This window comes from Achroia grisella, unplaced genomic scaffold (genome assembly GCF_030625045.1).
Source record: "Achroia grisella isolate CSIRO2021 unplaced genomic scaffold, CSIRO_AGI_Agris_v1 utg1573, whole genome shotgun sequence".
NCBI lineage: Eukaryota > Metazoa > Arthropoda > Insecta > Lepidoptera > Pyralidae > Achroia > Achroia grisella.
Window position 1 is genome coordinate 391,343 of NW_026712655.1, and position 16,370 is coordinate 407,712.

A 16,370-nucleotide genomic window follows, 5' to 3' on the forward strand; every position below is an offset into this window, starting at 1 on the left:
TACTTGAAATTACTTAGTCAATAACAATTGGTTCTCAAAATTGTTTCTCATTATTGCTAAGATTCTAAATTATTTGTCATTCGAAATTAATTAGATCAATAATAGTTACAATTAGGTACTAAAGAATCGTTATGCTGTGATCGGTCTTACGTATAAGTACAGGTAACACGTTTAAAACATTTAGTTGGCAACCACTTCGTACCACTATAGTTTTAGATCGACAATATTTAGCGTTCCAACAAGAATATCAGTGTTACTAGTGCTATTGTTCTAAAGCTTTTACGATATTGAGATTATTAACAATGCTCACCTAGTGATAGTACGGTGAGTGTTCACAACTGTTTAGAATCTAATTTAAAAGAACGTTACTTTGATCTGCTTTTAGTATATCCGACAATAATATTCAATGTTGCCCACTAGCGCCGCCATGCGGCTGCACAATACAATGTAACTTCATGCCAAAGTCAATTGAGCTAGGAAAGGCTTTTGTCGCTTGTGTACGCGAGATAAGTGACAACTATGTATAATGATGATAAAATAAATAATTCTTCAACCTTACACAGTATTATTATTATAACTCATTACCAAGGTAAACCTCGGACTGCAATGTCGTCTGTGTGGGTGGTTTTTTTTCGGTTCTGTGTGGTTTTTTATGCACTTTTGCCGCCAAGAATATGGTTTTATAGGCTGCGTTTCTATCTGAATATGTGAGATATGCAAGTGCATTTACATGTTACAAAGGCATAATAGTCTAGAAATAACAACACGTATGAGACGTTGTGTGGTTGAACTTTTATGTACGCGATGCTGTTCATGTGTGTCCCCGATCGATGCAAGATATGCCATGCCAACTTCCATCGAGTAAGACATCAGCTTGTCAGTCCAGCTACATAAAAAATGCATATTATAGATTAACAAATAAAACAAATGTCTGAACACACAAGTAATATTTAATAATAGAAAAATATGTATTATTGATAAATATTCACACTTTCACTTAATTCTCCACCAACACTATCACAGAAAAATAACTAAAACTATACGTAACAAAATATCCGCGGCTCTAAATGAGCTGGTTATTAAAAATGACATTAAAATAAAAAAAAACATTTATTGTCATACATATTCATGCCAATTTTTTTACGGTAAAACATTACGCAAAATACTAATTAGAAATTGTTCAGTACATAGAATTTGGCATATAAATAAAATATCGGATCGGTTCTAGCTCTAAGAACACAATGTTGACTAGAAACGTATTTCATTAGTCTACATAGATTTCTTTAATGTATAGTAATATTGTATATTATTAAAACTATTGTATTATCTATTATTAGACATACGTTTAGGATAGTATGCAATAATTAATTAATTTTAGAGAGATGCTACATCATCTTTACAAATAACTATTGTATGAATGAATTAATCATTTACTTGTAGCAAACACGGTAAATAGTTTTTTACATTTTTACTGACTACAATTGTAATGCAAATTCTGGGATGCAAATCTTTACAAAACAAATTCAGAATAAATAATTACCATAGATAAAAAAACCAAATAAATATAGATAACATTGGTTTGAAAAACGGTAATCTGTATTACTTCATCAAGAATCAATTACACATTTAAAATATATTTTAGTATCACTGTTATATCTTTCTTATTCAATTTTGTATAAATCTATCTAGCCTTCGTCTCTATAAAAATATTTCAGTGTAACTTATTTTTAAATTATATCACTATATATATGGGCGGTGACAGTAATGCAACATAATAACTACTTAATATATTTATAAAATATATCGTGCACTTCACGTTCACGCTCATTATTGAAAAAAACAATATGGACAAAATATACTTAACATCTATATTCTGTGCGTTATAACAGTGTGTGTTGCAGTACAGTAATCCTTACTTCCTTAATAATATTATAAATGTGAAAGTAGGTATGTTTGTTACACTTTCACGCAAAAACTACTGAACCGATCATCATGAAACATGTTCTTGGTGATATTAGAATGAACATAGGATACTTTTTATTTAAACAATTATTTTTTATATAAAATATCATATCTTATCTTATAGTTTTGCTACTTCAGCATCATGTAGCAGCCAGTAATGAAGTTATAAATCAACGCCATCTAGCAGCCAGTAAAGAAGTCTTGCGAACGAAGCCGCGGGTAAAAGCTAGTAATACAATAAAGTTCTTGTTGATGAATAAACAAGCACAACCAGCTTCATAGTAACGCTGCCGTGTGGGACCTCTGTTACATTTTATCTCTTAGATATGAACATATGTAAGCTACTTCATACTAAACTAAATTAAGTAAGTATACTAATTATTAACTAATCACTGAAGCTTGTGCAATAAATTTTATTTCTGACTGCATCCTCTGTGATGGAAACATAAATAACTAATATAAATTTGAAAAATGTGGTAGGAATGAGCTCATCCTAACCACTTAGAAATTAAGTATACATATACACATAGAAATGGCGTGACAACTGTTGCGTTCATCATACATTTTATCACACAGTTCCTAAATAAAAAAGATCTTATAATATCGGCTGCAATTCACACTATGCTGTAACCATTTAACAACTTTTACTTTGTGGTATTCCACATCAAAACCTAAACATATACTAGGTACTTTTATATAATACAGAATGTTTTATTTGGCATCAAGGTAGCCCTTTCATACAAGTTTTATACAACTGAATAAAAACAATATCAAAAAGAACCCTGTAATGAAATTCCTTCATATTTGTGTGACAAATGTAACTTAACAAAAAATGGCTACCAATTTCTACTGAAATAATTGCTAAATAATCTGCTAGCGGAAGACTCAATACTCACAGTTTTGAGCGTCTAAGTGCCATCTTTGGATATGGTAAACAAGTTATATTCACTGGTCAAAATGCTAAGCTTCAGCGTATGATAAAAAGGTAAATAGGTAATTATGTACTTAATATATATTCCATTTAGTAAGTATATATACATGGCACCACTTTTAAAATACTCATACGTTAAATATTGTCATTTCATTCCAGTAATAATCTATTTATGTATATAAATATTCTCTATATGCACGTGTATTTTATATAGAGAGAATATATAGAGATTTACATCACAAAATACTTATATTATATAGAATTAAAACATTTATATCAGTTGATTTAATAATGATTTTTTTTTTATAATTTCCAATGCCACCAACTTATATATTATATAATAAAAATTCGAATGTACTACAAGGCTCGCCACTGGGCTTCACCGTCCTTAGCTCGTATATCGTCGCTGCTAAAGCATTACGAGAATCTACCTAGCTAGCTACTTGTAATATATACGAGTTCAAACTGTTGAAAATTCCCAAACGGGGCGTCTTCAGATTTGTCATTTAAAATGTATTACATTTAAATTTACAGTTAAGTTGGTAGCACTTTAGCTATCCTCGGTGCGGTATATTATGATACACCTTCCTAATATATGGATTATTTACCAAGACTCACATTGTTTAATTTAATAATACATTGTAAGGAACTATTATTTATGCCTAATTAGACTTGGTTAAAAAATCATATAAAATAATTTAGAATAAAAAGTTTCGAATTGTTACCTGTCACCCGTATCATACCGCAACGTGCTAAATATAATCTATAATCAGACTTTTTAATATAAAATCGATGCATACTTAACAATATAAAATTATAAAATTGACGTAACGTACATGTAAGGAATGTTTGCATGTAAATAAATTTTACTAAAAATGAACATTTCATTGTGGCATTAAATGACAAAGTATTTGATAACAAGCGGCTAATTTACATTAATTAATTATAATAAGTAATAAATTTAATGGCATTGCAATTTGACATTGCAGACAGCAACGTAAATATACTATAAATCACAGCAAATTACCGTCACGATATCTTTTCAATCATATGTACCGAAACTAGAATTATGCACATACATGACCATAATAATACAAATATTGCCCAGGCAATATTAGAAAATGGACTCTTATATATATTAACGACACCTAAACCTAACAAATTCGCGCAATATCGCCTAGCAAACACCACCAAAAATGTTGGTATCAAATACTGTATACCCGTACCAGCGTATGACCCTGTAAACTCTATAAGCTTACTTATATCCTCCAAGAAATATGTCAACAGTAAAGGGGGAACCACTGTTATAATTGGAAATAGCAGCTTTCTCAGTATAATATTGTACGATTCAATACGAGTGGTGTCTAAGAAGAGGCTTTGTAAATTATTTCTTAGTGTAATAGCAATTATAGGAAAACTAGTGGAAAGTGTAAATACAGGGAAGAGGGCAAGGAAATACTCTATGATCCTCAGAAATATATTATCAGCGTCGGTTGGCACGAAGTTAAGTGTGTACAGATCGTTAAGATGTGGAAACGCGAATGCACCCGTGAAGGCTAGAACGAGATAGAAGACGCTTATAATACCGTAATCTAGAGACAAGTGGAGTCCCAATCGTTTCTTGCCTCTGATGGGACTGATGAGTGCTGGCAGTGAATGATGGCACATGAAAGAGTAGACACACGCGCCAAAGAGTGTCGGCAGGCCGGTGAAGTCGAACGCCGGTGGCTGCGTGTGCGGTTCGGATCCTATTAGCAGATGTATCGCCAATGAAATCATTATGGCAAATGCTGAAAATAAAAAATCACCATCAAAACCCTAGGCTTATATTATTATGCGTATTCATTTCGCACAATTAAAATTGGACACGATTGAATTTCCCAATAAGGAAATATTTTTAACCGTTTCAATACAATTGGATATTAATTCAATTTCTTTATTTATTTACCAACAATTATAAATGTGATATGTTGTTAGGCATTTAGTAATTATGTAGTGCACTTTATTAATATAACAATATATAATTAGTAATTTTATTTTATAATTGTTTATTATATTTTTGTTTTTAAACCTATAATGGTGACATAAGGATAAAATATTGAAACTGAAGGATAATGTAATCACAATTTTATATGAAGATACATTAATTTACGTATTACAATTTATTGTGACACAAATCAGGACCGCAATCATTAGATTTATTTTGTAGAACGTATTGTGTTAAGGATGGTATTAGTTTATATATTTATCCCTACCCTCTATTTGTTTACTTCCATCGAAAATGTAAAAAAAATTCTACATACCCAACCACCTCATGCCCGATGTGAATAACTGCAAGTACTTGGTCTTCTGAACATTACAAAACACGAAGGGGCCCATTATTACAGCAAATACGAGTAACGCTGCTCGATAGCACTGTAGCCGTGTATATGCTCCAACGCCGGCTTCGCTTGCCGTGTTGTTAAAGCATGGCATCTGATCCCAATCTGAATCGGTTGTGTTTGGTGGTAGAGGTGAACTGTAAGATGGAATAGTAAAAGTAAAGACATATCACCAACAACCTCACAACGCCGCAATAGATTAATTACAAGCATTGTCAACTGTGGATATTGTCCGTTATTACATATTTTTTTAAGATGACAGGAACCAAATAATATCCTCTTGGACTAATTTGACTTGTTATTGTTAATTACTGAAAGGTGATCAAAAAATATATATGAAGTTTGACATTAAATAGACATAGACATTTTTTGTGTCGCCTTTCGAACTCCCACAACTTTGAGGTCAACAAATTATGTTAGTGGGAAGGCTGTCTCTAAACTGTATTCTAAAGACATATTTCTCAGTAAAAATGAAGGATTACCACCATTAAACCACTCCAGGAGTTCGCAATTTGAAAATGATGATTTTGAACGATAACAGGCTGACTGCCTACATTATGGTGAGTGGAACCATCTCCTATATAAATGAACCACATCAAATATATAGTTATGATTATGATAAAACATGTTTCTATGTTATCACACTAGCATTACCTATCTGAAGGACTAAGATATCATGTCTACATACCCTGTTCACTTTACACACCCTTTATTTCATCTTTCAAACGAAACACATCTCACAAAGCAAGCTAATACCAGAAAACTAGTGGTTTTACAAATTTTACCATGCTAAATTTAGTATTTTATTCAAAAAGGTACGAACCACACCACATCCATTACAGATTTGGCGACAGCGGCTGAATATATAGAGAGATCACCATACAAATAAATGCACAGTGTACAGTAGAACATCGTCCGTCCCATTTTATTTAGAAACAAGTCTGCCATTTCACCGAGTTCCACTCGCCGGTCCAGACTGTAGTAGCGAGATGGAATAGAGTTCCCGCATACTAAAGGCTCTTCTAGATCACCATAGTTTTGCTGGGATATTATAGCATCTTCATCAGAATCATGATCTTGGATCTGAAATAATAAACAATAAACTTAGTAAGTTATTAACTTAGCAGGTACATTTTTTAAAACAAAGTGAGAGTGCTTAATATTATTGTCACCACAAGTTAGTTATGTGAATACAGCTATGCATAAACCAGCTCTTGCCCAGCACAATGTCTTTTTTTGGAATTCTGTTTCTCAGTAAAGTACCCTGATTGTGCGTTTTTAGTACATTTTTTTTTATATTTTAAATGTTATTAAGTTATTCCCATTTAAATATTATTTTTTATTTTCCCATAGTTTAATTTATTGGTTGTGAATAAACACACATTCATAGCAATGTACACTATCAGATTGATCTCTATACAGTCCTCCCTGAGAACAAATTTCATTACTGCTGAATTTATCACAATGGATTAATCAACCTGACTTCATATTCATCTGGTTCCAAATATTCACTAGCATAAAAAGTTATACACCATTCCATACTTATCCATTAAAAAAAATAGTGTAAGGTTACTTCCCTAAGCACAAATGATATAATTATACTTACACTATCTCTCTTCAAAGCTCGAAGTCTTTTCCATTTGTATACAGCATTGGCACAGGCCATTGTCTCTATAACATATGTAGCATTCATGAAGCTCATAAACGCGAGGAACACAAGTGAGATAGTGCTGAGGCCCCATCCTGCACGAGCAAATGCTGCAGGCAATGTCAGTGCTCCAGTGCCCACAATCAAGTTAAATATATAGATTAAACCAACCTAGAAACAAAAGATTCTGTCAATATGTATTATTATGTATTATTATGTATATTTGTACATTTTTATTTATTTTATATTTTTTTATACAAAAGAGATTGAATAATAAGCTTACTATTTAAGCATAACTTACACAACCCAAATAACTGTAAAACTGTATACCAAAAAATTTTAAAACAAGATTATGATAACATAAACTGAGTATAAATATTTATAGATTACATCATTAATAATGATCAAAAACAGAATGAAATGTTCATGACATCAATAATTTAAAAAAATGTGTCTCTGAAGTAGGGATAATAAGTTTATTACTTACAAAAAAATAATAATTCAAAATCATAAGCAGCTGAAAGTGAATACCTGTATTAAGTTAATTTCAATTTGAAGAATGGCTAATGGTGACTGTTACTGACATACTGGCTGCATAATTTTATAGCTCCTATATTGTATTTTATTAAGAAATATATTTGTATACACAACATTAGTCTAATAAATAATTTTGACGGACACCAACAGTGATCACCTATCTTTCTGCTATTTGATTTTAACACTACAATTTTTTACAAATATAAATACAGACAGACTTTAAATTCTACAAGCCAAGAACCTAACTTAATATCTCTCGAGGAGCTATATAAATAAGAGAATAGCAGACATGAATCTAACATGACAAAGAACCATATGTTTGCAAGCATGTTGCTTTAGTGGCTGATTTTATAAAGGAAATTGAACTTGTAAAATTCACTTACCCACACTGAATATTGATCTGCATTCTCAGAGAGAGGCATTTTTAAGACTTTTTTCAAAGCTCAAAACCTGAAAAATTTTTGTACAGATCGTGTTTGATAAACAACATCGCTGACATGTGATTGAAGTAAATTAGGTGACTATTCGTCTGCTTAATATTTGATGTGACGTGCTCTTCATTTGTAATCCAGACGAGGACGTCTGCAATCAGATGAGTCTAATTAAAAACATAAGTTATTAAAACAAAAACAAAATTTCATATTTATGACAAACAGTACATAAGTCAATTCTTACCATAGACTAATAATAGAGAATAAGAACGTGCCACAAAGTTAATAGAGTGAGAGAGGTAGTGTTGCCAATAAATCTCTGTAATGAGCCATAACTAAGAATAGAATAATGAAAATTCGATATTATTCTTTATACCAATGGTTATATATATATATTGTTTATGTACTATTATACCTACCTATGTCTATATTGTTTATGACTGTTATGTATTTCCAATGTGTCTTGGAATAATTATTTAATCAGAGTAATGTTAAAAATATGCTTTTTCTATAAGATGAATATTGTCTTCTTATTAATCAATCCCCTTGCCATCTTTTTGCCATAGTTATCGCGTGTCTATAAACGTAGTGATTATTTGCTTAATGCTGAATTTACTCTTGAGTATTACTTTTGATAATTTGTGCATGGGGTATTTGTGAATTTTTGAAGTGGTTGTTGAATACTGCGATCACATTTTGGTTTAATCGTTGTTATGACATTCTAAAATAAGATAATGTACACTAGTATTTAATAAAACACTTTAACAAACGCAAAAAATTCACACTGTTAGTTTCGCCGACGTCTGCATAAAATATTACTTTGCATCGATAAAGCAAAAAATACACAGGTCAGCGTATTGCCGGCATGTGACACCGTTTCGGCGTAGGGCATTGACCATCCTTCACGACGAACAGCCATTATAGGTACTTACGCTATTAAATTTTTTACTGCATTATCATGTTCAACACCAGGGATTATTAGTAATGGAATGAGTAATAGTGACCCATTGCGAGCAAACTAGCATGTCAGATTGACCTCCACGCGCTACTCCTTGGTAACCTTGGGCAATTTCTGTTGAATCCTTCAGCATGGGCGAACTGGCATGACTTCATACTATTGTCCTGCACTGGTGCCCTGCCAGGATGTAGATAAAACTGAGGCGAAAACACCATTTAATATTTATCCATTCAAAGTAAAAACGAACTTCTACACCAAGTCGTATTGCGGAGTAAATGACGAGGCGCGGCGTAATGGTGGACGTCTATGTACAATTTTTAAGTTGATAAAGGTATCATGTTTTGTTATTATATTTACGTTTCAGATAGGTCAAAATTTATATTACAGCTCACTTTACAGCGTTCTTTTTATAAACCTCATTAATAGCAATGGGACAAGGCGACGGCGACGCGACGACTTCCACGCAGTCTGCCTTGTAAACCATCGTGCTTGATTCTTTGTCATTTCGCCATGATTATACCATAACATATTTCACTGTATGTCCTTAGCACGGGCAAGTGCATCATTCCATTATACTTCATTAAAATACATTCAATATAATATAACAATAAGTAGGTAAGTATAGTGTTCACTTATTTGTTATTTATGTCTTCTTGTATGTAAGTTGTTATCGACGTAATATCGGCTCGTTAGCCATAGCTCCACGTCTTTACTCCGCGGCGCTTGCGCAGGGAATCCCTTCCCTCTTGCGCACGGCGGTTCGTGTACGCTCGGCTCGAGACGATAGATAATAAACTGCTAGTGTTTCCACATACACTACATCTCTTTCCTTTTTAAGTTTATTTTCTTTTCAAGCATGAATCAATCCACTCTATTAGGTATTTGTTCCTTGGAGGCATGTGTGCTACATTACAACGATGGTGGACTCATTTTGACACTATACTGCCACACATAAGCCGAATGCCTCTAGTGCGATTGGCCTTTCCATTGTAACCAGCACCGTGATTTTTCCTCCTCTTTTGAATATAAATTACATTTATATATTAACTCCAATTTGCTCTGTGTTTCACATACTTCACCTTTCTTCTTTTATATTTGTTTTCATATAATCGTTATTCCACTTTGTTATTGTGTAATATTATGTAAGATTAGTATAAAGCACTTCTGAAAAAATGTTGTATGTTTATGACCAGAATATCTCTATCATAGTAGTCACTACTTTATATTTTGTAGGTTTAAGGTAAATACTTATATTTTTTTTTTCCATTCTATCTGTCTCATGCAATGTGTTATTTACATGTAGTATTTTTTTTTATCATGTACATTTGAAAACTGATTATCTAAAACATAATCTGGAATTTCTTCAAAACTATTTATTATTGTCATTCCATAAAATATTGATGGGTCCTGTGGTGGTATACCAGAATACTATTATTATATCAAGAGTTGCATCAACAATTGCAAACGACTTTCCACTATATTCTGTCTACACATCTGATATCAGTCCATGTAGTATTAATTGGGTATAACTATAACCATTCTTCATCGTACCAAAATTATCTCTCTTATCACCTGCATTAATTCAGTGCTAAAATATTAGGAAAGGTTGTCAGACTTGTCTTTGAGCGATCGACATATACCACATATATCACCACAGCGACTCTACGTACTCCAGCAATCGTCAATTATATTAGTTATAGAAATTATATTTTCGACCAGAATTAATTTGTTTTTTTTTTATTTATTATATTTTACTGAATCCGCTCCATTTCACTCCGATAATTAATATGCATTAAAACTGGCAATTTTTTATTACTTATATTCAACCGCAATTTAATGCAACATTCTATCAATTTACCTTTAATGAATAGGACACCATTCATCAATACACAATACAATGCTTGATTACCCCGCCAAAGACAATTTAACACAAACTGGACGTTAATACGCAATTTAATGCTTAACGACCCAGCCAACGCAATTTAATGCAACCTGTCCGCCAATACGCAATTTAATGCTTGACGGCCCAGTCCAACGCAATTTAATGCAATCTGTCCATCAGTTCGCAATTTAATGCCTGATGGCCCAGCCAACGCAATTTAATGCAATCTGTCCATCAGTTCGCAATTTAATGCCTGATGGCCCAGCCAACGCAATTTAATGCAATCTGTCCATCAGTTCGCAATTTAATGCCTGATGGCCCAGCCAACGCAATTTAATGCAACCTGTCCGTCAATACGCAATTTAATGCTTGACGGCCCAGTCTACCTTACCTCTGTAGCTCCTTTTTTAGAATATCAATGCCATTGTCACCGTCATTATAACTCCATTGAACTTCTTAATTCATCCTCTTTAAGTATTGGTTATTAGTATTATGCTCATTGTTTTTCTTCCTTTGTTAATTTCTTTAAGGTCATCTGAGCCAATAGTCACTTTATAAGCAAATCATGAACTCCTGCAAAACACCAAATTTTATAATTATAGCATAATTAAACGCCACTCTTATCCATTTAATTTTCACAATATATACATTTATGACTACTAATATTAAACATATTTCAGATTTATTTACTCCACAAGAATGTCCAGTAAATAATTCTAATCTAAAGTATAGGAATACTAATAGTATCCTCAGAACTATTTTTTTTTTCCAATAATGTATCGTTAGTAATTGTTACTATCATGCATCATGGTTTACATTATTATCTAGTAATAATAATAATAATTGTGCAGTCATAATATAACGCACGTCATTCACAATAATATACCTCGTATATAAAGACTTCCTTGATTTAAGTAATTCTTTGTAATCCCTTGAATTTTCCATAAGAATCGATGTAAAATATACCTATACCTTTACATTGCGACATTATTATTATTATTTTTTTTTAATTTGGAAAAACACCTCTTTCTAAGGAATTTTCTTAACCCAAAACCTTTATATAATGTTCCCACCAATGGTATGACTCTAGCTCTACTTATCTCTTATCTCATAAAATGTGATTCATGTCAGGACATGTTTCGACGTACTTTTGTTCGTAGAACAATAATTATTGTTCGATGGAAAGTAATGTAAAGTTTTGTAAACACTGCTGCTCGTCACTATTGTTAAAGATTCAAGTGAAATGAAATGGCTTAGACAGGTTTTTTTTTTACCTTTTTATAACGAAGTTTAGACCAACGTACCTTCAACATAGTAAATCTCAGTTCAACGAATTACTTGATATACTATATATATATATTTTCGATTTGTTTTATCGAGGTTGCACTGTAGTACGTATGTAAAAGTTAAAACACGCTAATTTGTCTAAGCTACCCTGCAATGCGGCCAAAGTATTTAGAGAGCGAACAACACCAGTACTATGACGATAAACAAATACATGTATATATTTTACAACTACTACAATGAAGCAGGTATCATTTCCTATTGGCTATCTCAAAACTCAAAACCACATTAATACACTTATTTCGCGTATCGCGACACTACACAACTCCAGCCGCAACTGGATTAACTGTCAATTAAAAATGACTCCCCATCGCTCCAACATCCCCGTCACATTCATATAAAACAGCTGTCAGCACTGTCTGCATGTGATCACTAAACAAATTCTAACTCCATTCCACAGCTACTAAATGCGGTACATTAATGCAATTATGGCTATTATTCCTATTATTTATTCAAGCTTCTTTAAATAAAGAATATTCATATTCTATTCCATGTTCCCGAAACTTCAAAGAATATAAAAAACATTTTTTTTTCCACTCTAATAACCCCTTCACTCATCCGCATAATGCATTAGGCGAGTAGGTACAATAATTCAGAACTTAATAGTAGTTCTATTTCATCTAACCATTATTGTGCAATTTCTAATTTACTGGTATTTTTAAATTAGAGAGAATCTTAAATATGATTCCATAAAGACATACTCACCACCACTGTACTATACTATAGCTTATTATTAAAAGTTAATCACTGTCATTGCTGTAAAAATAATAGAATAATTCTATATACATAATTAGGTATCCTTTTTCTCGTTACAGTGTTACTGACTATAGAAACCACACACCGCATACAGAGACAGCACTCCTGTGCCTTACATCCGACCATAACTAGCGACACACTTCCTCGCAATATAATAGTCGGCATCTCAACCTCTTGACTACGTTGTTTTTTGTTTTTCTTCAACAAATTCATTATACACTAAATTCACCAAACCAAAAGATTGCCTTCTAGGTCGCAAGTGTAGATGCGCGCTTCATTTTAACACAAAGCACAAATTGTTAAAAATATGCCAGACAAGTAGATAGGCACCTTGCACTACACAACATGTATAGTAGACCCCAACATAATATATCAAACTAATAATTAATCTACATTTAAAACTTTCCTATGCAAAACAATTGCAATTCCCACCGGCATCCATTGGAATGCTCACTAATAATTATTATTTATAAATTATATAATCCAAAAGCCAAATCCAATCCAAATAAAAACATTTTAACCACACTACTTCGCGGCTCTGCTCTAATACCAGAATAAAATAGTCTGTAGGTATTCCGAACAACTCATCTGCATCGAAATGTATGGGACACTGTTACCCATACTCCAACACTTGCAATCAATTAAGGCAAATATAAATATTGTCCACCAAGCACTGCTCAAACCGTGTGTGTCACCCCACCTTAGATTTTACTATTGTTGTTTTGTATATAATACCCAACATCAGTACTACATATAATGCAGGTACAATTGTCAGCTCACCATCATTTGTAATAATATCGTATCACCCGACAACATCGTAAATTCGTAATATTATCCCGTACAAAATGTAATATTAGATTATCATGTGATCATTACAGTTAGAAAGAGGAACTTTAGACCACTTCCATTTGCAGCAATACTCTAAAAGAAAATAGTGACATTTGAACACTAGTCACCACCTCTGTATAAATACAATAAGGCGGCCCTATTGCCAAAAGTAATTAAAGTGCATCGACACCTAGAAAAGATAAAGCAAAACAAACGTGTCGTCCGCACAGTGCTCTATTATACTTCATACCCACAGGTCTATTGCATCACGTAATATGATGTCCCACTAAACATCTCACCGTCACCGTCCCCTCATGAAACGAACATGCAGCGGCAACTACAATCATTACCGATTTTTTATTTCAACACGGAAATACGGAAGGGGGAATGGGATTGTTAAAATAATCCCACTGCTAACAATGTATCACGCCAGAGGGACCTCCACGCGGCTCCCCCCAGAAACCATCGCGATAAACTAACACGAACCCACCACGACGGGCCAACCGATCCTATCCCCCCCGCTCATTCCACCATACTCCATCAGTGCCACGCCAGCGCAGGTAGTACACCATTATCATACATTAAAAATAATAAATCACGGATATACGTAAACATATTACTACAATGATTATTAATACGACTATTCCTACCAGCTAGAGACACTATAGGTATAGCAAGTACAATTTATAATTAGGTATCTACTCACTTGGCGCAAATCGATCGTAAACCGATGTTACCCAGCTATTGTTTTTTCTGTATAGGTCTATATAATTCGCTCCCCGTGCGGCCCCACCATAATCCTTCTAAATTTGTAATTACTCCGTACCCGTAGGTATATGTATATCTTATTAAATGATTTTGTACTTATCTTTATTTATATCCATTTTGCCTCGTCGCCACATATAGTGTTCACTTATTTGTTATTTATGTCTTCTTGTATGTAAGTTGTTATCGACGTAATATCGGCTCGTTAGCCATAGCTCCACGTCTTTACTCCGCGGCGCTTGCGCAGGGAATCCCTTCCCTCTTGCGCACGGCGGTTCGTGTACGCTCGGCTCGAGACGATAGATAATAAACTGCTAGTGTTTCCACATACACTACAGTAAGTATCATAATTACTATAGAAACTTATATCTATGTGCTTAAGTGCCTTAGAATAAAGTTAGTTGACATAAAACGATGGGAAGCACCATGTACAAATGTACACCTGCCAGCAATTTCTACGTAGGTACCTACCTATAGGTACCTACGATCGCCGCACCACACCGCCTCGCCTCGTCCGTCGCCAGCTTGCCTTCGTGGGCCGTATACATGATTCAATCTACATGTACAGTACTGACGAAAATAATACGTAAGTTCAGAGAAGTCAATTTAAAATAAAGTATGTTTGCAAATAAAGTACCTATATTCTATCTATCTATCTACAAAATCTTTATATATTGAAATTTAATTACGAGTATAAAGTAATAAGTTATTTTTAATCGTTTGTGTTTAATATACCTACATTATTTATAGTGTTAACCGGATCTTAAGAATAATTTTATGGTAAATAAAGGTATTTCTACTAAATACCTTTCTCGACCTCTCTCGATGTTTCGACTATGTTGCACTACTTAACCATGGTCACGAGCTGAGAGCGAAAGAGATATTTTACGAATAATTTAATGATATTAACAATATAAATAAAGTAATAAGTTATTTATAATGCTATATTGATATATTGATCCAAACATACTTCGTTTTTTTAGAAGAGTAGAATGTAATGATAGATACATAATACGGTATTATGAATAGATATATAATCAGCCCGTGCAACAACGCCGTTCGATTGGCGCATTTCCAAAGAGGGCAGAACGTAGAATAAGAAACCGATACCCTAATCAAACAGCGTCATTTGCACGGACCGTAAGGTTTTGCCCTGATAATGTGAGCACACTCTTATACACATATAGGTTTCTGCTAAAAGACATACGATACAATTGAATTTAATAAAACTGTGCAAGGATAGTTTTTGACACCATGTTGTTTTTAAGAAACAAATATATATATATATATATATATATATATATATATATAAATATACCCTTGGGCACTTTGTGGCTCAGACGTGCCGTATAGGTAGTTTTTTGTTGATCCTTTTTCACTTGTTGATCCGGAGGCCTTTTGTTGATCTAATGCCAGATGACCACATATAAATGTTGATCCGTTTTGAGCCACAACTGTCACGACGAGTAATAATAATAATTAAGCGATTTATACACGATTTTATACAAATCCACCTTTTTGGCATACGAGCAGTTCTTGATCCAATTCAAACGGGCCAATCAGGGTGCAGCATTTGCCAAGGGCTTCCTCATTGGCACGTTTGGGCTACTACATTATGGCTACAGTAACTTAATAATGTCTAGCTAGTATTTCAAAAATAATAGTCTACCTAATCTAAATATTTATAGAAATCAGTCTGGAGTAACGTGACTCCAGATCAAACCTCAATACTTGTTATTTTTTGGATGGGAATCTTTTCTTTTGTAACAACATTACTGAGCGAATAAAGAGAAGACGCAACGGCGGATCCAGGGGGGAGCGTCATGGAGGTCATGGGAGTCATGGGGGCGTCATGACTCTCCCCCCCCCTTAGCCCAGAACTTAGGTAGACCACTAATTGAACTAAAAAATAATGAAACAGCAAATTTTTTTGCACGATCGGAGTGT

At 33.4% G+C, this 16,370-nt stretch overlaps 1 protein-coding gene across 1 annotated transcript; it reads right to left on the bottom strand.

The window, feature by feature from the left end:
* Nucleotides 1–3,691: 3,691 nt before the first annotated feature.
* LOC131841081 (transmembrane protein 104 homolog) lies at nucleotides 3,692–7,893 on the bottom strand. The gene is made up of 5 exons (XM_059189318.1): nucleotides 7,843–7,893; nucleotides 6,881–7,093; nucleotides 6,098–6,357; nucleotides 5,197–5,411; nucleotides 3,692–4,683 (listed from the first exon to the last, which is right to left on the bottom strand). Exons 1-5 carry the CDS (start codon nucleotides 7,879–7,881, stop codon nucleotides 3,923–3,925), a joined length of 1,488 nt encoding a protein of 495 aa, XP_059045301.1. The 5' UTR covers nucleotides 7,882–7,893; the 3' UTR covers nucleotides 3,692–3,922.
* Nucleotides 7,894–16,370: the final 8,477 nt, after the last annotated feature.